Source organism: Berkeleyomyces rouxiae (assembly GCF_048999995.1).
Source record: "Berkeleyomyces rouxiae strain 22BRR77 chromosome Unknown BrBRR77_ptg000009l, whole genome shotgun sequence".
Classification (NCBI taxonomy): domain Eukaryota; kingdom Fungi; phylum Ascomycota; class Sordariomycetes; order Microascales; family Ceratocystidaceae; genus Berkeleyomyces; species Berkeleyomyces rouxiae.
This window is the reverse complement of record NW_027396499.1, coordinates 600,118-621,676: the sequence shown is the minus strand read 5'-3', so window position 1 is coordinate 621,676 and position 21,559 is coordinate 600,118. Positions and strand designations below refer to the sequence as shown.

The 21,559-nt window shown below is 52.3% G+C and overlaps 8 protein-coding genes across 8 annotated transcripts; 4 read left to right on the top strand and 4 right to left on the bottom strand.

Annotated features, from left to right (window-relative positions):
- Nucleotides 1-966: 966 nt before the first annotated feature.
- BROUX77_006760 (uncharacterized protein) lies at nucleotides 967-2,155 on the bottom strand (the record flags this gene model as incomplete). The annotated part of the gene is made up of 2 exons (XM_073751780.1): nucleotides 967-1,357; nucleotides 1,422-2,155. The coding sequence occupies 2 exons, from the start codon at nucleotides 2,153-2,155 to the stop codon at nucleotides 967-969; spliced, it is 1,125 nt and encodes a 374-aa protein (XP_073602907.1).
- A 1,102-nt stretch (nucleotides 2,156-3,257) lies between these two features.
- Nucleotides 3,258-5,351, bottom strand: BROUX77_006759 (uncharacterized protein; the record flags this gene model as incomplete). Its single annotated transcript, XM_073751779.1, has 2 exons — nucleotides 3,258-4,195; nucleotides 4,265-5,351. 2 exons carry the CDS (start codon nucleotides 5,349-5,351, stop codon nucleotides 3,258-3,260), a joined length of 2,025 nt encoding a protein of 674 aa, XP_073602906.1.
- A 4,092-nt stretch (nucleotides 5,352-9,443) lies between these two features.
- On the bottom strand, nucleotides 9,444-10,623 carry BROUX77_006758 (uncharacterized protein; the record flags this gene model as incomplete). The annotated part of the gene is made up of 3 exons (XM_073751778.1): nucleotides 9,444-9,592; nucleotides 9,653-10,115; nucleotides 10,192-10,623. 3 exons carry the CDS (start codon nucleotides 10,621-10,623, stop codon nucleotides 9,444-9,446), a joined length of 1,044 nt encoding a protein of 347 aa, XP_073602905.1.
- Nucleotides 10,624-13,630: 3,007 nt separating this feature from the next.
- Nucleotides 13,631-15,645, top strand: BROUX77_006757 (uncharacterized protein; the record flags this gene model as incomplete). Its single annotated transcript, XM_073751777.1, has 4 exons — nucleotides 13,631-13,976; nucleotides 14,042-14,249; nucleotides 14,317-14,526; nucleotides 14,580-15,645. The coding sequence occupies 4 exons, from the start codon at nucleotides 13,631-13,633 to the stop codon at nucleotides 15,643-15,645; spliced, it is 1,830 nt and encodes a 609-aa protein (XP_073602904.1).
- Nucleotides 15,646-16,266: 621 nt separating this feature from the next.
- BROUX77_006756 (uncharacterized protein) lies at nucleotides 16,267-17,121 on the top strand (the record flags this gene model as incomplete). Its single annotated transcript, XM_073751776.1, has 1 exon — nucleotides 16,267-17,121. One exon carries the CDS (start codon nucleotides 16,267-16,269, stop codon nucleotides 17,119-17,121), a length of 855 nt encoding a protein of 284 aa, XP_073602903.1.
- Nucleotides 17,122-18,018: 897 nt separating this feature from the next.
- On the top strand, nucleotides 18,019-18,773 carry BROUX77_006755 (uncharacterized protein; the record flags this gene model as incomplete). Its single annotated transcript, XM_073751774.1, has 2 exons — nucleotides 18,019-18,085; nucleotides 18,145-18,773. The coding sequence occupies 2 exons, from the start codon at nucleotides 18,019-18,021 to the stop codon at nucleotides 18,771-18,773; spliced, it is 696 nt and encodes a 231-aa protein (XP_073602902.1).
- A 261-nt stretch (nucleotides 18,774-19,034) lies between these two features.
- Nucleotides 19,035-20,195, bottom strand: BROUX77_006754 (uncharacterized protein; the record flags this gene model as incomplete). Its single annotated transcript, XM_073751773.1, has 1 exon — nucleotides 19,035-20,195. One exon carries the CDS (start codon nucleotides 20,193-20,195, stop codon nucleotides 19,035-19,037), a length of 1,161 nt encoding a protein of 386 aa, XP_073602901.1.
- Nucleotides 20,196-20,838: 643 nt separating this feature from the next.
- On the top strand, nucleotides 20,839-21,549 carry BROUX77_006753 (uncharacterized protein; the record flags this gene model as incomplete). Its single annotated transcript, XM_073751772.1, has 2 exons — nucleotides 20,839-20,869; nucleotides 20,951-21,549. 2 exons carry the CDS (start codon nucleotides 20,839-20,841, stop codon nucleotides 21,547-21,549), a joined length of 630 nt encoding a protein of 209 aa, XP_073602900.1.
- Between the last annotated feature and the right edge of the window lie 10 nt (nucleotides 21,550-21,559).

Here is a 21,559-nt window from a genome sequence, read left to right as displayed (position 1 = left end):
GTACATTTTGTTCCAAAGTCTCGTGTAACACCAACTCGATCCCATCTCCTCTCATCTCATCAGCACCAATGGACCGCCCACCTATACAGACACGAACTCGACCTACTGAACTTCTCTACGCCAGTATTCTCAGTACGGACATTCCCCCCCAAAAATCCAGGAACACTGTTCTTTATGGACCCAAATTTCAAGAGTCGCAGCCGACCAAACTACAGCAAATTGATATCTGGCAGGTGGCAGGAGACATCAGACCACCTCGACCACGCCACCACGTCGCCACACCCACCAACATCCGATGTCTGGGTAGTTAACGAACTACAGCCCTGGGATCATAAACTAAGGGGGAGAGGAGAGAACCGGGTGGTTTTATTGTAGCAATATTCAGAGTGAAGTATGTATTAGTATTCAAGACAAACCATAAATGGGTCATGGAAATCATCACAGCCCATCCATGTACCAAAGAACGTTGTAGAGCCTAAGAACCAGCCATGTACATACAAGAAGAGCCAAAAGAAAATGAAGAAAAACAAACAAACACACACAACCTCATTACTTCGTAGCCCAATAAACAAACTTAGGAACAAACAAAAAGGTCAGAGAGAAGGACATAAACCAGCTGAAGAGCCCACCGCCAGCCTCGACAGATGGTCGGTTGATCACACTAACATGTACATGCAAGTAGACGCCAGAAAAGCAGCAAAGCCCGACGAGTAGAGTGCAACTAGGCCTCCAAGTGTTCGAGAACAAGAAAATAGAAGCTCAGATTATATAAAAGAAGTAGTGGAAGAGGTCATCATAGAGGCTACCTATGCCCTAAACAAGATCAAAAAGAGCATGGGAGGAGGGAAAGTTGTGGCTCCATTGGAAAAGGAAAAAAAAAAAGACAGATGTCGGTGGCTTGCACGAAGCCTAGTTGCTGGTGCTCATTCTCTCGCCGATCTCTCTCTTTCTTTCATTATTATTATTTTATTTCTTCTTGACAGGCTCAACTAGCTCAGTGCCAAAGACACGGTCCCAGAAGCGCGTCGTGACCCCGAAGCCGTTTTCGTAGTCGAGGAAATGGTGCTCGAGGTGGTGCTTCTTGAGCCCCTTGTACCACAGAGGTAGGTTCTGGTGGTGCAAGAAGTAGTGCGTGAGATCGTAGCAGACATAGCCAAAGACGCCACCGCAAAAGACAGCCACGGCAGAGTACCACGAGTATGTGAAGACGGCGACAGACAGGCGGTAGAAGGGAGTGGCGAGAATGACAAACAGCGTAGGCGGCATAACGAGGCGGTACTTGTCCATGGGGAGGTAGTGGTGGACACCGTGTAGCAGGAAGTGCAGTGTAAGTGCGACTCGGTTATCGGGAAGCCATCTACACGAGAAATAGTTAGCAAGGAACAACAGAGCCTGGTGTAATGAAACAAGGACAAACGTACTCATCAAGATGGAACAGGAAGCGGTGGAGAACATATTCAATCAGCGACCACAGACTGAAGCCAAACAGCCAATGCTTGAAGACAGTAGAAGGCAACTCGCCCTGCAGCGCCACGTTCAGGCCATACGCGATAGAGGGCAGCCAGATGATCGGCACGACGTACCACGGCGTCATTGACAGCGGCTCGAGGAAGTTTCCAAACAACGGCGCCGACGCACCGCCCTTGTAGTGTCTGGGTCTGTGGACCTGTTCGAGATAGAAGCGCTTGGAGAAGCCGCCGAACCAGACCTGCATCAGCAGCGGCTTTGAGAGGTCGAGAAACTTGTGCTTTTTGTAGTCGTCGGAGATGTCCGTGTCCTTGCTGAGGTCGTCCTCGGTCGCCATGCCGGTCCGCGAATGCACCCAACGGCCGTCTTCAAACACCATTTCGTCGTTGGAGGCAGCAGCCGGCTGGCCCTTTTCCGAGACCGGGGCCTTGTCGCCGACAAAGCCGACGAGGCAGTCGTCGAGAATCTCGTATGCGGTCTCGGAGTGGGTGTGCGAGTCGGCGTCTTTGAGAATGGCGGCCACGTCCTTGCCGGCGTAGTCAAGCACCAGCTCGGCACCGCCGGGATGGTCGTCGACAAAATCAGTCACATCGTAGACCTTGTTTCCAATGGTCATGAAGCAGGACTTGGACGAATTGTGCGACTCGATTTCGGCGCGTGTGAAAAACGGGAGAGTGCGGCCGGACATGGTGGGCGATTGATTGAGAGGGGCTGCAATCGACAGATATTACCAAGTTTGAAAAGGGCGGTTTCAAGACAAGCGAGAGAAGAATAGAAGAATAAAAACAAATTATTAGGTATAGTTAAAAAGAAGAAAAAAAAAAAGACCAAGCGAAACAACAGCAGCTGGATGAAGAAGAAAAAAAAAAGGAACGACTTTCTGGTAGGTTTCGGGGGGAGAAAAAGAAAGAGAAAGAAAACGAATAAGAGACGTGATTAGAGGAAAGAGCAATTCGTCAACGGGATATCGCTACAATTGCCAAGTAGTTACACCCCAAGAGAAACAAGGAAAGTGGCGAGATGGAGCCCAAAAGTCACCAGCTTCTCAGGGGTCCAAAAAAAAATAACAGGCGGCAGAATCTCGGTTAAAAGAACCAAGGCCTGCAGATCGCGGCAACAACGGCATCCGGGACGAAATGCAAACCCGGGTGGATGACCAAGTCACTTCAGCATGGCTTTACGCAAGGAGGAAAAAAACAATACAAAGTAGACATCTCGTCACGAGGAGTCCTTTCTATAAAAATGTATTTCCTGTTCCGTTTCTCTTTTTTACACTTGCTGGGCACTATTACGCCTCGGCTGACTTTTTTCGCCCGTGTATTTACTGAATATCGTATGTTTTCGTTGGGTTTTGTCATCGAGGAAGACGAGAGAGTGTGCATGTACCTGTGTATTTTCCTGTAGTTTGTATACATTCAGATACGGCCCCTGGGCATGGAACCCGCCATTCCGTCTCCGTATAGTTAACTAAGGTTTTTCTATAACTAACTGTTTTGTTATGTTCATGCGTGACGTATCCACCTTCACTCAGCACTCCGTCCGACCCCAAGTCTTGTCCGCCCACTCTGCATGAATACACAGCGACAATAGGCAAGCCGGATATTAGCAACCCAGGTACTAACTACATCAACCATGATTGAAAAGACCGCGGCACGACATGCATCTGTGCACACAAACATGTTATCCCGCCCTTTTTAAACAAGAGTTTCACCGATCTCGGCAGTGTATGTATTTACGAAAAAAAAAAGTGAAGAAAACCAGAGGGTATGCCGTCTAAATTCTATCCCACCTTAGCTCTGGTGGCTGCCCTGTCCAAAATCGCTGGCATAATTCAAATCGCCATAGCCCTGCGGCATGCTGCCGTCACCAAAACCCGTCCCAGGGCCACTAACATACCCGCCTTCGTCCGCCTCCTCATAGTCGCTAGCTTCAAAGGACGAGCGGCCTGAAAGATCGTCTTCTATGTTGGGTCCGGTCTGTGACCAGTTCATCTGCGCGAGCGCGGGGTATTGCGCCAGGAGAGCCTGTGGCAACGCGTATCCGCCAGAATCGTCTATGGGATAGCCGTCGGGTCCAATCATTTGCGGCGGCATTGTCTGTGGCATGTTCTGAGCCATCTGCTGTTCTTGCCACGCGCGCTGCCGCTCCAAGGCTTCTTCATCGAGTAATGGCTTGATACAAACTCGTCCTGCTTCAGAGCGAAAGTGTCTACCAAGAGCATCGGCACGAGCGAAACGCCTACTGCAGCCCCACGAGCCACCAGCTTTCAAGTCACCTTTGCACACAAACTTCTTTTCGCCAGAGTGTAAGCTTTCGTGGCGCTTGCGATCGTGCTGTCGCGCAAAGGCTTTGCTACACACGGTGCAAACAAAGGGCCGTTCGTCGGTGTGAGTCCGTAGATGGGACCTGAGGTTGTAGGCGCGAGTGAAGCGCTTGGGACAAAGCGTGCACTGGAAAGTTGCTGGATGCTTTTGTACGCGACGAGAGTTTCCGTTTTCTGACGAATTTTGGTACTCTGGGTCGGCAAGGCGGAGTGCGATGACGTTATTTGGCACGGCCGAAGTAGATTGGCGGCGGCGAGAGGGTGACATGGACGAGTTGCGGCTACCGGGGGACATGGATCTAGAAGTATCGCGTGATATGGAGACAGCGAGGTTTGGAGAAAGGGTGTTTCCCGCTCGAAGAGATGCATTGTATGGATCGGTCACTGATCTAGGACGAGTGCGGCCTGTGGTTAGAATTGGCAAGTTAGCTATTGACGTTCTAGGTGTTGTGTTCCAATTGGCAAGTTGTGTACCTCGATCGGGCGGTGTAAGAGAAGACGAATTCAAGGTCTGGCTTTGGCCTTCGAATGGTTTTGGCGCGGGAGCAAGCTGGATGTTGATGGCTGGCGGCGCCATCTGCGACATGTCTACCGAGGCGTTTCGCATGTGTGGAAAAGATTCCGGAGTCGGCGACATCTGGCTGAAGGTAGGAGTATAAGGGCCGGCGCTGTTGAGCATGCCAAAACTCGACGGAGAGTTCAAGTCGGCAGACATGGGCACGGGAACGATGCGCGGGGAAATGGCGGGGCTATGCGACGGGCTTGGGCCGGTAATGAGACTTGGCGTCTGTTGTTGCGGGTCGGAGAAGTTAAGGTTGCCGATACGCACATCGACATCCTGGTAGAGTCCGGTGGCATCAATGGGGCGCTGCATGGGGGAATGGCGCGGGTCCATAGGATTTTCAAAGGTGTCGACGGCAGTCATGAGAGGTGACGGAGCGCCAACACTGGAAACATCTGAATACTCGGACGGCGAGCGGCGGTGGCCCTGGAACGACATTCCAGACCAATCTTGGCCGATGAACAGGGCATCTTGGGGTCCGAGCGAAGCGTTGCGAGAGTGGCCGCCGGGCGGAGAGGAAAAGTGGTTATGCATCATGGCGGGAGAGTGCAGCTCGGGCTTGAGGAGGTGGACGGCGGTGGGCGACGAAGGGTTCATTTGCGGCGACGTCATGCCAGAGACAATGGACTGCTCAAAGAGGGGCTGATCAAAGGCGGGGTCGCTTGCGGAAAGGCCGGTTGTAGGAAACAGGGAGAAGTCGGCATCAGTGCAGTCGACGGCAGAAAAAGCGTGGGATTGCGCAGCTTGACTAAGCGCCATGGACGGATCGATAGAGCCGTGGTCGCCGATGAATGTCGGTGGCGGCGTGAGAATAAAGTTGGCAGATGGCGGTTCGAACGACCGGGTTACTTGAGAGTCTATAGAAAGACCAAGGCCAATAGAGGAGGAGACCGAGGAGTCAAGAGTGGTCGGAGAGGTAACAGCTGGGTCTTGCTTCATGAAATGGTCGTGGTGGCCGGCAGATGACATGGGCCGGCTGTTATGTTGCTGAGGATCCATGGTTACTTTCGGACCCTTTCTCGCAGATTATCACGCCAACAGGCAGGAAACGGGAGGCAAATAATTAGGGTGCAATATAGGTGGGTAGGTGATGACGACGCGGCCGGGGAGAGATGCAGGAAGAGCGGCTAGGCTGCCAAATTTCACACAATGCCGGCGAAGCGGGTGTTCTCAAAATAGAAGGGCAGAATCGGCGGAGGAGGCAGTGCAGTTTCGGCAAGTCGAGATGCAGATGCAGGTCGTATCGTATATCCACGCCAAGTGTGTTTGGGTCTGTACTTGTGTGCTTATATGGGAGCGTGGTGGCAGCGGACTTGGAGCGGAATATTATCTGATTGTGTTTTAGTTGGGACGAGGACGTGAGAGTCGGGACGGATACTTGTACGAGCAGCAAGGCAAGACCGGACCAGGAGGAAAAAGGAAAAAGGGAAAAGGCGGACGATAGCGGCCGCGGGCTTTTCAATAGGCAAAGGCTGGGGTGGGATGTGGTCGCAGGCCGGGAAACAGAAGCGAGCGGTGACGCAGGAAGAGAGAAAGTCAAAAGGAAATAAAGAGGGGAAGAAATGGCGGGCAGCAGCACAATGTATGAAAGGAAAGGAAACGAAAGAAAACGAGAGCCCCGAGGGTTAGGCGTTGGGCGGGCTAAGGGTCGGAGGCATGGGCAAAAAACCAACGAGGAAATTACCGGTTTAATAAACAGCAATAAAAAAAAGAAGAAGGACGGGAAAAAGAGACGGAACAAAGAGACGGATAAGAGGTGGAAGAAGAGGAAAAGTTGTGGAGGATAGTGGAAACAGAACTGGAACTGGGTCACGACCAACTCTCACCGTGCGCCGCTTGCTCCAGAACTACAAGCAGCTAGTAGAACAGGCCCGCCCAGCATGAAATGAAGGGCGCATAGCAATAGAGATGCGCATATTGGTGTTATAAGCATAAGTACAAGTACAAATAACTCCACGCAACCAACCCACTACAAGCAAGTATAGTTACAAGCAACCAACTGCCAGTAGTTGCAAGTAAGTGCAAGTACAAGCGTGCTGATGTCCAAAACCACACACATACAGTTGCCAGGAACACACAGCAACAGAAGTAAGGAACTTTGCATCTGTGTTTGGCAATTGTTTGTTCCTTGCTCCTGTTCCTGCCCCAGAGGGACAAAAAAAAGGCACAGGTTCGCAGTCGCCAGCATTGGCAACAGCCAAAACGGGTCATAAGGCCGCTCCTAACTCTGTCTTTTTTGGGACGCACGTTGACTGCATCTTTCTTTCGTCCGGGTGTTTTTTTCTTCTGCTTTTTTTGCTGCACGGAGTACTTAGGATCACATCGTATACTGCCGCAAATACCAAGTACCCCACCCCTGCCCCGTCTGGGCTGTGCTGGCCTGACCTGGCCTGGCAGCAAAGACTGCGAGCGACGTACGGTACGGGCTTACCAGAGCTAGCAAAAGAGCATCAAGCCATCTCAAACTTGGGCTGTGTTTCATGTCGGAGAGACGCCGTATTGTTGTTGACGAAACGTCACACGGTGCTGCTTGTTGCGCATCGTGTAGCCTTATCGAGTCGCACGGTTGTGAAACAGCACGGGTTATATATGTCTGTAGTTGGCTACAGCTATAACTACAGGAGACAGGATACTACAGTACAGAGCATAGTGCGATATCTGGAAGCGCACGGCTTTGAGACTCGAGGCCTCGTTCTTACCCAGACTGTAGTTGATAATTCTTCGACGGGCCTTTATCAGGACGGTATCTCCAGAGTTGGCTGGATATATCGACGTGTGTGTGGTGGTAGTGTGAAGTATGTAGTGTAGCCAGCCTGCCCATTGTGCCTTGTGCATTAGAATCACAGGCTAGCCAGTAAACAGGTCCTCTTCCTTGCCCTGCGCTTACACCACAATCTCGGGTCTTTTTCCCGGTGCCCAAATCTTGGGTCCTCTGTATGATGTCAGTGAAAAGACAAGCAGCCACGTCGAAAGAAAATGAGTTAAAGAAAACAGCCTGCTTGGTTTAGACTAGCCCAAGCCTAGCATTCCTTGGCCTGTTTTGTGCCCCATCATCAATCCACCAAAAGGACGACACCAAGAGATTCTGATCGATGCACGCTAACAAACAGGAATTGCATTGGCCCGAGCATAGCAGCGAACAGGGCCCACGGAGATTCCAGAGCCCGCCATTTTCTTTTTCCTTTCCACAATCGGCCGGATATCACTAAGCGTCCTGCTCCATGTTTTCCCGCAAGACTCAGGAGTCCAACACAATCCCAGGGGCGCATTGAGAGCTGCTCTGAGGGCTGCCTTGGCTATACTTGTATGTATAACCACTATAAGATAATCAATGCATCTCACTGCTTGGCGGGTGATGGAGGCCAAGCTGATGTGCTTTGTCAGGCTCCGTTCATCGGGATCGCCATCAACACGTAGCTACCATATCGTGACATGCTGTGCCGTGCCCAGCTTTGCGTGTGCTTCGTCCTGGCCGCTCTCGTCTTGCGCTGTTGTCCTTTGTTGCGTTACTGGGCAATGGGCCTGGTCCCGAGCCATCATGAGCCGTATTTCGTTTTAACAGGCCGTCACTTGGCTTGGGTCAGACCGGTATATAGCCCAACCTTGGTTTAATATCCTCGCTAGACCTTCTCTGGCCATTATCTTTTCTCTATTATGTCTCTGATCCCCAAGCCCCCTGTCGCTTATGGGGCTTCTAGAAAGCATAGAAGCAGTGTCGGTGGTGACCATCTCCTTGCACATGTAGTTGGCTAACTAGTTAGTTATAGAAGTATAACCACAAGACCCGTAGCACGCACGCATGCAAAAGCTCAAGCAAAAGCCAAGCTGACCAGCCAGTTCCATCAGCATCGTGCAAGTGCAAAACCGCCCATGGCATGTAAAACAAAAAGTGTGCGTCCTGAATAATTTGCCCTCTCGTCGAAGCCCCCGTCTCCGTGCCCATGTCCAGTCTTTGTGGCAGTGCAGCCATGGATCCTCGAACCAATGTTTTTCCCCTCCTTTTTCCTTTCTTTTCTCTCAAGCTAGCTCCCCACAACGACCAGGTCCAGCTAGGAATGACAAACCCGCAGTGGCAGTGGCAGTGGTGACAATGGCCCAAATCATCAAGAGACCCAGACATCGCACGTTCAACATATATATGCACATAGATGTATAACAATCCACTCTTGCTAACAACATAGCCTCGTGATTCCAGGAGTAAAGGCTGCTGAGCTGAGCGTGTGTCCCTTCATCGTGTTTTGTAACTCCTGATATCAAGTCAAAATTGGGGGCTTTCAACCTGATGATAGTCAGTGAATTGAATCACCCACAGAAGATGGATATCTTGGGCCACGCCCCCACCTTAGGCCCATACGAAACATCCGTCATACGTACGTAAGTTTGCAAATACAATGGAATGAAATGAACGACCTGGCTATCTACAATATAGTCGCTTGTATGAGATTTCCTGCTGGTGCAAGTGTTGTGTTGTACGTAGACTCATGTAACTACGAACAAATTGAACACAGTTATCACATGGACCAATGATGAATAACTAGGGGTTTTGTCTATATCCATACACACGAACTTGTTGTCATGATTGGCTGGCTAAGCGCTTCCAAATATAGAGAACTTGAGACGAAGTAGCTTGCCTTTGCCGAGCACCACAAGGCAGATTTCCTTGACTAGAACTAACTAGTTAACTACTTGAAAGGCATCGTCACATGAAAGCGCCGGCTAGCCCCTGGGGAGGCCTCCGTTAGTACAGGTACAAGTTCGGGTGATTGATCACAGTGCCAATGTACATATGTATGTACATAGCTACGTAGTTGCATAGCTACATACATGTCAAACATGGTGGCAGCATAAAAAGCCCAAGTCAAGTAGTTATCCATACTTGTGTAGTTATGCAAGTTTTCCATCCCGGAACTAATAGTACAAGCCTGCAATGCAACTGAATGCAAGGTGACACAAAAAAGACGAACAATAAAAAGCAACAGAGTGGTGAGGTTCCTAACATGCTCTAGACATTGAAGTCTACACTACGACTTGGTAGTGCCCTTTTGTTTTTTTTCTTCTTTCTTTGGAAATACAAAAAACACAACCTTGACATTAGATAATGTCACTGCGCTCATAGCCCGTGGGCTTTAGAGTTGGGTTGGGCTTTTCGTGGCCTGGTTTGTAAATGCTGGCGAACGGGTTAGGGTCAATCTTCTGCTCGAGGTTGCCGAGAGTGTGGTTGACGCCACGATGAGTTGCCTCTGCAAGAGCGAATGGTCAGCAAGTTATTCCTGTAGACGACTTTATAGAAACAAACATACCATCAGCACGGATGTAGTAGATTAGGTCCTTCATGGTTCGGTGACCCTCCGGGATATTCCAGTACGTCACTGCAATGTCTGGAATGCGGAACCTCTCATCTGTCCACTTGGGGAGGTGTCCGGCTTCAATTTCTTGAATGCACCAGGTATAAGTGTGAACGGCCTCTTCCTCTAGATATCCCACAAAGCGGTGGCAAATGCGTGGCGACAGAAGATACAGCATAAACATGCCATTGAAGAAAACTCCCTGAGCCCCCATAATCATGAACTTCATGAAGGGGCCAGGCTCGCACATCTTGAGAAAGGTAAGGAGATGCATGCGCTCATTATAGCTTTCTTCGAGAAGGGTCTCGATCCAGCCATTGTCGCGGCGTAGGCGGCGGATAGAGCCGAGGTGACGGAGCATACCGGCAACCATACCTGGAACTCCAGCAATGCTTTCAAGGAAGATGAAGCGGATAAGCTAAGGTGAGGCGGGAGAAGAGGGGAAGTTGTTAGCAAATTTTAAGTATTAATATCAGAGAGAGAGAAATGCTTACCCATTGTGCCTCTGTCAGTGGCTTCACGGTCGTTACTTGCCCAGTTGGCACATTAGCCTGGGCCTTTTGGGCTTTGCTCATACCTGTAACAAAATCCATTCCCCAACGGCACAAGCGCACAAACTTCCAGGCTGCCCAATCTCCTACATTGCGAGGTTTGCGATGGCCTGGAGCTACTTTAAGCATATCTTCGTAGGCGTAGCCATGATGTGGCCAAGCCGGGGGCGTCGTTCGAATAGCTTCTGTTTCTTGCACAGGAAAGATGTCACGCATCCGGTTCTGTGCTGTGCAGGAGAATGCTCTCCGGAGAGTGTTCTGACAGATGTAGGGACTGGTGAGCTTCGTGTAGCAGCTGTTAGTTGCTACGCGGTGGGGGAGGTTGTGGATGGTTTGGACGGAGCAAATGCGTCCACTCAGTTTGGTGTAAGACATGATGGATAAATGTAGCTTGAAGGGTTGGTTGACTTGAAGCTTGGGGTAGTATGGCGAAAGAAGCAAGGTGAGATTCGTGTGGTTATGATATAAGATATGTATGGATGGCTAGACAGGGTCGAGTCCCAACAACCAAGCGGGAAGCAAGCACACTATATACTCCGTAAACATAGAGTCAAGGTACAATCTACGCGTTCGGGACTGGAGTGAAATTTCTTCCCTGTCGAAAAGGGGACGGCGAACAACCATTTTGTTCTAAACGCCTCAGGCAGATGTGTAAGTCATCGACTACCTTGATGGTAGGAGTAGCTAATTAGTACATGCGCATGTACTCCCAGGTACCAGAGTACCAGGGAGCATATATGATCCATTTTTGGCCTCAGGACAACTGCATGGTTAGTCACGGGGCCTGAAAGTTTTCTGTTCTGTTGCTTAGCGGAACAAGAATCTAAGCTACGGGAAAGGCAGGGCCAAAGATGAAACTGGGAACTCAAAGGATAGCTCCCCGTGACTCGTCTGGATCTGTTCTGTTTTCGCTTACACGGAGAGACTCCGAGAGGACATTCCGGCTCTTGGGTCTATCGCCATAGGAAGAATCTCTGCTTTTGGAGATTTTGTGTTATCCAAGCCAAGTGGCTTAACGTCGCGTTTTGGCTTTTATACAATAATAAAAAAAGAACAGCTAACCAGCGTGTAGTTATTTGCTATTTGTTTTGTTCTCAAATGTGCTCCCAATACAAAACTCTGAGCGTCATGGAATTCCACTGAGCCTCAGTATCTGATTTTCAAGTTTCCCTTTTGGGCCAAGGCGTTGCATGTGGGTGAACATACAGCTGTATGTAAATTGCATCGGGTGCAGCCGGAGCCGGAGAGAATAAGATAAAGTAGTCATCAGAGCCTCAACACCTTGTAACGAAGACTTGCCAGGGTCATAATAGGGTATCTAACTCACCGCAGGCGGCGGGCGTCATGAAAGTTCTCATTCACTACAATAAATTCAGAGTGAATGTGTGACAAAAAGTAGGGCGAAACTTGGGTTCCCGGCGCTTTTTCGTTGAGCGCATAGCGCGGATAATAAGGATAATAAGTCTCCTTTGATCGGCGACATTCAGCACCCGCATATATAAATCCCTAATCCCATTCGGACACGGGTTATATCCGGAAGTTGAGTCGGGTCAGGTGGCGAAAACAGGGCGCTAGAGAATAAGAATACGATTGACTTGGATTGGTTGGCGATGTAGACAAGGGTCCCAAAAGCTTTGTGATCCTTCCAACGGTAAAGAGGCAGATGGATTACACCCAACGAGACAAGATGGGGGGCTTGTTTCGCTTTTCGAGAGATGAGGAACAAAGCCATGTGTGTGGAAAGCATTGTATCGCATGTGGTTTATCCAGAACATCAGGAAGATCGATCCGGAAAGCTCGCCGAACTTGGGCCAGGTAAGCTTTGGAGAGCCGATGCTATGACATCAGAGAAAGGCCTGGGGGACATGGTGTCGAAAGGAATCATCTTCATATAAAGTCTAGCGGTCAACACAAATCAGTTGAGAAAGCAGTATGAAGATTGGGGGTCTTGAGAAGTACAACTGGAATTATATGTAGATGACTAGACTTCTGCTCGGCAAAGCTAAGGTCTCGATTGGCGCGTATTGGACATGGCGGGAAGACAAAAAAAGACGAAAGGCGACTGCAAGGATTAGCCGGGCTGCGAACCCTTGTCGTTCGCTACGACAATGACGATGATGGCGACGATAGGAGTTGGATGAAGGCAGGTTCAAGCGGGCAGAGATTCACGTGAAGCGTGGGAACAAAGAAATGGCAAAGGAAGAGAAAATCTTTCACGATAGTGACTCAGAATCGATGTTAGTTAACGGGGAAAGATCAAATGAGGGAGACGCTAGAATGAGAGGGCAAGTGCCCTTTGGACGGGTCCCTCCGTTTGCCATCTGTTTGCCATCGGTCTCTCGCCTTCCTTTCTCATAGTTCCTGCTCTGATGAGTCTGGTTCTTTCTGTTCTCCTGATCGCGATATCCTCCTCATATATTCCGCTCACATCTGCTGTCGAAAATTCCTTGCTCTCTTTCTTTCTTACCTTTTTCCCTAACTGACAAGCACCTCTGCCGCGTTGTCTTTATTTAGCGTAGCTCTTTTTTTGTCTGCCCTCCATGGCAGCTCGAGCCACTTGTTTGCCTTTGCTTTTCCATTGAAACTGGAGGCCGCTATTTGGGGCAACTAGTTATAACTAGACTAGCACTAAGAGCCAGAAATGGGCTAAATGGCTCGCTGTCCCCAGTGAGCCCTCGGGCTTCAGCACCATCTTCTCGCGTTCTTTTTTCCTCGCCCGCGAAATTATTTCATGAGGCTACGTCCGATTTTATCAAGCCTTCTTTCGCTCTTTTTGTTGAAGACTCGATTTTGCGACCCCCTATCTCGCCTATTCACCGGAAACCCGAATCTCAAGATCTTGTATTCGGCAATTTTGTGGACAGCGACCGACGACTGCTGCAGTCTGACTGTATTGTTTTCGCTTCGCCTTTTCTGTTGGGCGATGGATGGATGGATCGAGTTTGATAGGAATCACGGTCGCGTCCTTCGTGAAACCCACCGGTATTGAGCTCTAGAAGGGCCGCATCGCTGGATTTTCATATTCGCTCCTCCACAATAGAGAGGCCAACTCCGCCTCTGCAGTGTACTTGCATACGTCGATTCGGGAAACCAAGCAGCATCGCACACCCTCGTTTGACATCAGGATCCTCCCGATAGGCTTTGCGCCAGTTACTCGCGCATCATCATATGTTCCAAGAACGTTCCACCACGCCGGTTTTCATCCAATACCTCATCCATCTTCCACTTGGATCTGCCCCTTGCACAATCCGTTTCTCCATTCTGTTTTCTTCTCATTTCACCACGGCTACTTGCATTACAGGGTTGAAATACTAGAATTAAACGGCTACGAACGTCCGTCTTTGGAACTCGCAACCTCTTTCCAACTTTGCCGTGCGACATAATGAAATACTCACGTCGCTCAAAACGAGACACTCAGCTCAATGAGCTGAAGTTTGGTAACGAGCTATGGGCCTCCGATATCAACTTCACGCTACGTGAGCCCATGTACGATGTCAAGCCAAAAGAGCCCTTCCTATCAAGCTTCATCGACAGCTTCAAGCGCGATCCTACCCTACGAATAACACCTAGAGATCCCAGAGAAGAAGCTCAAATTCGTGCTGCGACCCTGGCCAATGGCGGTCACTACTACGACATAGAAATGAGTATTCTGCAGACATCCCACTCTGCCTTGGCTCGTAAATTGAAGGGGCGCCATCTCCAGATGATTGCTATTGGTGGTTCTATCGGTATGCTGACCTAAAGACCGAGTCTAAATCGTTGTTGTTTTATTCTAACGTTAATCTAACTACAGGTACCGGTCTTTTTGTTGCGTCTGGAAAGGCATTGCAAGCCGGGGGTCCTGCCTCAGTGCTGATCGCCTTTACTGTCATTGGCTTCATGCTGTACTGCACCTGCCAGGCTCTAGGAGAACTCGCTGTGGCTTTTCCTGTTGCCGGTTCCTTTGCGTCTTACTCGACTCGTTTTCTTGACCCTTCTTGGGGGTTTGCCATGGGTTGGAAGTATGTCAGAGTTTCTCGCGAGCTCCATCTCTGAAAAGAAAAGAACCTTGCTAACAGACATCCATAGTTATGCCTTTCAATGGGTCATTGTCCTGCCGCTTGAAGTTATTGCAGCGTCGATTGTTTTGAACTATTGGGATCAAGACATGCCGCGAGCGCCATTCGTCACTCTATTTCTAATCTTTATCATGACTACGAATCTCTTTGGCGTCAAGGGCTACGGTGAAGCAGAGTTCACGTTCGCAATCGTCAAGATTATAGCTGTCATTGGATTCATGTGAGTTTTAGCCCCCAAAGTTTAGGCTTGAATTTCACTCTAACTTTACGCAGTCTACTTGGCATTGTTCTCAATTGCGGTGGCTATCCCGGGACCGGGTATATTGGCGGTAGATACTGGGTTGACCCGGGGGCCTTTAATAACGGCTTCAAAGGTCTTTGCAGTGTCTTTGTCATCGCCGCCTTTTCTTTTGCTGGCACAGAGCTTGTTGGGTTGGCGGCCGCCGAGACAGCCAACCCGAGAAAGTCTCTACCTACAGCCATCAAGCAAGTCTTTTGGCGCATCTGCATCTTTTACATTACAGCCCTGTTGCTTATTGGCCTCCTGGTGCCATACACAGAAGAGCGTCTTACCGATTCCACTGGTACAGGTGTTAGCGCCCACGCGTCGCCTTTTGTCATCGCCATTGAGCATGCTAGAATCGCAGTGCTGCCATCGATAATGAATGCTGTCATTCTTATTTCTGTATTGTCTGTGGGAAACTCGGCTGTCTTTGGATCGTCCCGCACTCTTGCAGCACTGGCTGATCAGAACCAAGCACCCAAGATCCTGTCATACATAGATCGCAAGGGTCGGCCCCTTGTTGCTATTCTTGTGGCTGGTGCCATTGGTATGGTGGCTTATTTGGCTGACATTGTACAACAAGCCGTGGTCTTGGACTGGCTACTGGCAGCATCGGGTTTGTCATCTGTCTTCACTTGGGGCTCCATCTGCCTTGCACATATTCGTTTCCGCCGTGCATGGGCGGCCAATGGTCGCGCAGTTTCAGAACTTGCCTTCCAGTCACAGGTCGGCGTTGCCGGATCGTACATTGGCTTTGGGCTAAACTGTTTCGTCCTTGTTGCGCAGTTCTGGGTCGGCGCATGGCCGATCGGAAACGACGCCATGACAGCGCCTCAGCTTGCGCGCAACTTTTTCCTGGCGTACCTCGCTGTGCCTATTGTGTTGGTCTTTTATGTCGGGCACAAACTGTGGTATCGGACATCGTTTATCTCGGAGTCGGATATCAATGTCGATACTGGGCGCCGTGACTTCAACCTGCCTTTGCTCATAGCACAGGAACGAACGCAGCAGCGGTCATGGCCAAAGTGGAAGCGGATCTACAAGTTCCTTTGCTGATGGCGGTGTTTCGGGCTGCTGGGTATATTTATTTTTCATAATGTTTTACTGTTACGATGGGGATACACAAACATAGGGGGGAGGGCAATCGGGTTCATTCTGTTCGGCGTTCTGGGTGTTGTATGTTTTGGGTTGACTCAGTTTTATGTGAGTGTTTCTTGGCTGAAAAAAGGGAAGATAGTTGGTGATTTCAAGTAACTAGCTTACATCGCTATTGAGTGCTGAGATGAATATCAAGAGCCACATGAGTAGTTGTCTCTGTGCCACAAATGCTGGGCTAGTTATTTTTATTTTTTGGTGCAGCCACAGCCGCCTATTTTCCAACTCCTCCACACCAGGCTCAGCATGTGAATGGACTATAATTGGTTACGCAAAATTTGGACTCACGTAAATTTGCAGCGTCTAGCTTGAGCTGTAAAGCCTGCTAATCTGCTTCATTCGCAATTCCAGCAATTGCATATTCATTCGCTATTCAGTGCTCTGCTCGGCATCTTCAGCCCCTGCTGCTGCATCGCCAGCTTCGTCGAACCAACCTCGCCGTATCCAGCCACCCACTTAGCACTCTACCGCAGGCGTCTCTCTGGCCTCCCCTTTGCAGCCGCCCCGTTATCCGCCCGCAGCATGTCCTCGACCCGCCCGCCCACGGCGCCGAGCACGGCCGGTATCGTCAGCGACGACAGCGGCAACCGCGTGATCCCCGAGTCGACGCGCGCCGACGGCAGCACGCGCAAAGCGATCCGCATCCGGCCCGGCTTCCGCCCCGCCGAGGACATTGAGCGCTTCCGCCCGCGCGCGGCGCAGGGGCGCGCACAGCACCACGCCCGCGGGCCGCCGCCGGGAGCCGAGTATGCCGAGAGGCAGGCGCCGGGACGCACGGCGTCGTCGTCTCCTGCGACACCGACTGCGGGATACGCGGCGCCTGCGAGGACGCCTCTGTCTTTGGGAGGGTCTGCTGCTGCGGATACTTTGCCGGCAGCCGCCCGGACACCGCTTGCCAGAACGCCGACCTCGTCTACCCCGTCCACGCCGGGTCGGTCGTACAATGGTTCCTCTTCCACAGCAAAGTCTCCTGCCTACTTGAAGATGTCGTGGAGACGGGACGATTTCGCGGCCAGTGCTGCTGGCCCAAGCCAGAGTCCTCGAAACTCTGGCCCGCCCACGCCCATTAAGCGCGAGCCCGAAGTAGCAAAGTCCGCCACACCTCCGCCGAGTGACCCTGTGGCTGCTCAAGCCGAAGCCGAAGCCGAAGCTGAGACCGAAGTCGACCGCGAGAAAAGGGCTCGTGGGCTCAAGAAGAAGCTCAAGCAGGCCCGCGAACTGCAGGACAAGGAAGCCAATGGCAAGCCGCTGCTGCCGGAGCAGCTTGCCAAGGTTGAGAAAATCGATCAGCTGGTGCTTGAGCTGGAAGCGTTAGGCCTGGGTGGCGATGACAGCAAGGAGGACGCCGTCGCCCAGGACGGAGACAGCCATGTCTGAAGCGGCGCCGGTGTTGGTGTTGATTCAACCATTTTATGAAGCCGGGATTTGGGGTCTCCCGGATGCGTGTGTCGGGTTGGACCTTGGAGCCCATGTCCCAGGCATGTGAAATCTCAGCTCTCGAGGAGGGTGCATGTGCTTGAATATGGAACAGTATTCGAAGGATATAACGGGTCTACATCCACGGCTGGAGATTCTGGTCTGCCTGCTGTGGCTCCGGCCGAAGAACTGTGTTCCACACTGGTCAACTCGAGTAACAATGGACCAAAGGCTGTCTTGTATGGCTTGGGTGGGCTGCCCTGAGCACAAGGAACAAGACAGCGCCAATGAAGCCAGTGAGTTTAATTGGCCCAGAGCAACATGAGAGCTGGACGGCGCTCTCCAGCATAGAATAGAGCATTTAGGCCATGGGCCAGAGCCTTCCTCGGCATGAATATATATCGAATCTTTTGCCATAATAGACATGACCATGCAGTAACTATAACTACTTTGAGAGGCCCGTTGCATGTGATTGAATCCACAGCCCAGACAGGCGTCTGTGTAGGCCTGTTGTGGCGAAACCCCACAATCTTACAGGGGGTCTCCCGGCGTGTTTCGCCCTAAAGCAGCCCAGTCCCCCCGGCCATGGGGGCCCTATAACGCAAAGCGTCAGGGCTGCCACAGTGCCGTCACACGGGGAGAAAAGGCTTTTTTTTTTCCGGGCGTCATAATCCATGGCGGGGCAGGAAAGCCCAGCTCAACGCCACTACGCAGCCTTGCGATATCTCGTGAGAAGTCGACCGTGAGAAATCGCTTTGCGCAACCGGATATTCTGTGAGAAGCTAATTGGCGCCTTGGCACCGCACACATTGATTCTTTGATCCGACCCAGCCGCTCACATACACAGCCGCCGCCATCATGGGCATCGAGGAACAGGACGAGGAGCGCGAGGTGCTCAACTCCATCTTTCCCGAGGAGATCACAGGTAGGCTGCTGGCCGCACTGATTTGCTGGACAAGCGGTGTCTGATGCTGACGTTTCTAGTTGTCTCGGAAACCGAGTACCGGGTCCTGGTGTCACTAGACATGCCCATCGAAGACTCCGAAGACAGCGAGCCCACCACATCTTTGTTCCTCAACGTGCGCTACCCCGAGGAATACCCCGACGTCGAGCCCATCCTAGACATCCTCACGGTGCCCGGCGTGTCGGCGCACAAGTTCTTTTCCGTGACCGATGACCGCGACGTTCTCATGGACGGGCTGAAGGAGGTGGTGCAGGAGAACCTGGGCATGCCCATGGTTTTCACGCTGATATCATGGGTCAAGGAGGAGGCCGAGCAGCTGGCAACTGGGCGCAAAGAGGCGGTCGACAAGGCACAGGAGGAGCTGGCGCTGGCGGCCGAGCGCGAGGAGAACAAAAAGTTCCAGGGCGAGGCGGTGACGCCAGCGTCGTTTACAAAGTGGCGCGAGGCCTTCCGCTGCGAAATGGCCGAGGCCAAGGAGCGCGCCGAGGAGGAGCGGCTGGCGGAAATGAAGAAGCTCAAGGTCAAGGAGGAGAAGAAGCTGACGGGCAAGCAGCTCTGGGAAAGCGGCCTGGCGGGCAAGGGCGACGAGGAGGGAGAGGACGACGATGCGCCCGCCGACAAGATGGCGAAGCTGCAGGTGGCGGCGTAAGAAGCGGGAGAGGGGAGGAGGGAGATGTCAAAACAGCCGCAGAGAGGCAGTGGGGGAGTTGTATATATGGGCGAGTTTGCCGTCAATATCAAACTTTTATGGCCGACAAACAGGGGAGAACAGCGAGTTGATCAGCCAGCTACAAATATACATGCACCATGTTTTGCAGATAACGAGGGTAGAGACCGCCCAAGTCACATCATGTACCCAGGAAATCGCTTTTTATCTATGCCTTTTAGAACCCGCTTCACTATCTCAAACCTACTCCTGCATCTCCTCGTCCTCGTCCTCATCCTCGTCGTCATCCTCCCCAACTTCCATATCCGTCTCGTCATCATCCGTCGTAGGCTCGCCCAGTTTCTCCTGGATCTGGCCGAGCAGCTCAGCCGCATGGTCATGCAACCGCTCATCCTCATAGCCCAACATCTGGTACAAGTGCAAGCACTGGCTCAGCCGCCGCCTCGCCGCCTGCCACAGCGGCGCCTGCTCGTCAGCAGCGCCAGCCGCCGCTGCCGCCTCGCCCGCCAGGAAGCGGTGCCAGCCACCGAGATACCAGGCCTCGACGCTGTGGTCGTCGTCCTTGACCAGGCGGTCGAGCACAAAGCGCGCCTCGTCCATCATCGCCACCTCGAGCAGCAGCTTGGCCAGGCTGATGCGCTCGGCAAACTCGGGCACTGCCGGGTCGTTGGACGGCAGGTCGGCCCAGAGCTCCAGGCTGCGGCGCAGCGCCGTGCGCGCGTCGGCGTCGCGCGCCTGCGATATCCGCACGTTTGCCACCGTCTGCCACGTCTCGGACGAGTTGGGGCACGTCATGGACGCCTCGGTGATCAGCGCCTCGCACTGCTTCTCGGCGTCCGCCTCCCACGACAGGTCCGTCATGTACACCTCGACGACGGAGCACAGCACTGACGCCAGCGCGCGCTGCTTCTCAAGGACAGCGACCTCCGCCGCCGTCGCACTGTTGTCCACGTCGGTCGCCGATGAGGCGCTGGCGGCCGCCTGATCGCCGAGCGCCTGGATTTGGCTGCGCAGCGCCCGCGCTGCCCTTTCGTACCACTGCACAGAGTCCTGGCCGCCGAGCTCGCTCAGCTGGGCCATCCACGAGAACTTTTCCGGGCCGCCGCCAACAGCCTCGGGCTTTGCGCCGTCCGGGTCCAGGGCAACGGCCTGTGTGAAGTAGCTGCGTGCCTTGTCAGGCTCGCCGGCCTCGATGCAGACCTGGCCCATCAGGTTGAGGCAGAGCAGTTCCGAGTCGGGGTTGCCCTTAGCCAGCTGCAGAGCGGAAGCGACGGCCTGCTCGGCCTCTTCAATATCGCCGAGCTTCAGCTTGGCATAGGCCGTTTCAACAAGCGACTGGATCGGCATGGCGGGCTTCTTGGACTTCTTCTTCGCTTTCTTTAACCGAGAGGCTGTGGGAGCCATGTGGACGCCGAGGAGGGGCTTGCTCTGCAGAAAAGGACGGCACGGAAAAGGGCGATGGTAATTGCGTTGGGAGTTCGAGAAGACGCGGAGATTGGCGTCAGTGGTCTCTCTGAGAATTTGTCGTCGGCGTGTATATTGTATGTAGTTTCGGTGGAGTGCCAGGCCTGCTTGATGCCCTCCAGCACGGCCTTCAAGATTCTCTCTCCCGCATTTTTCAATATTTTTTTTCGTCCCACTTGAGATCCCATCAAGATCCCTGCTTATCGATAGCACCGCATGAAGGTGGGGGAACCGCTAGAGAGCAATCCCCTGATGATGCTGGACTTGGAACTATGTGCCTATAGGTTTGACTTGGCGCTGAGCTTTGTGCTGTAGACAACAATAAAAAAGACTGCTCAGATAACTCGCAACTATCGGCGTAGACTACCTTACTGAAAGTACCTCTACTCCCAAAACAGATCACCAGAAAATCGAGGGTCCGCTGCAGATAACTGTCATGCTTACATAATCACTACCTGACAACTACAACGGCCCCACACTCACTGAACATGAATTGGTCAGCACTAACCACGATATATAGACCAGTAAAGTGTCTTTTGATTGTGAGAATCCAAACCTCCTGCTTCCTCATATTACCTTCAAGATGTTCACGGGAATCGTCGAGACTGTTGGCTGTAAGCTTTGCCGCCAATCGCCGCCTCACCACACGCACTAACACAAGCTTCTCTCCGCCCCCGCGCGCTTTCCGCCCACAGCGATCGCCAAGGCCAACCGCCACGACGAGACGGGCGGCACCTCGTACACAATTGCCGTGCCGTCCGACTCTGACCTGCTCTCCGACTGCCACTTGGGCGACAGCATTGCCGTCAATGGCGTGTGCCTGACGGTGACGGCCTTTACGCTGACGCCGGCGCCCGAGTTCGTCGTGGGCGTGGCGCCCGAGACGCTGCGCGTGACAGACCTCGGCGCGCTGGTCGAGGGCTCGTTTGTCAACCTGGAGCGCGCCGTGCGCGCCGACACGCGCATGGGCGGCCACTTTGTCCAGGGCCATGTAGACTGCACGGCCGAGATTGTCGACAAGCGGCCCGACGGCAATGCCATTACGTTCCGCTTCCGCCCGGCCAAGAGAGACTTGCTGCGGTACATTGTGTACAAGGGCTACATCACCATTGACGGAACCAGCTTGACGGTCACGACGGTCAACGACGACGAGTGCTACTGGGAGGTTATGCTCATTGCCTACACGCAGGAGCGGGTTGTAGTGGCCAAGAAGAATGTTGGCGACCTTGTCAATATCGAGGTGGATATTCTAGCCAAGTACGCTGAGAGATCCATGGCTGCTTACCGCAAGTAACACGAGCATT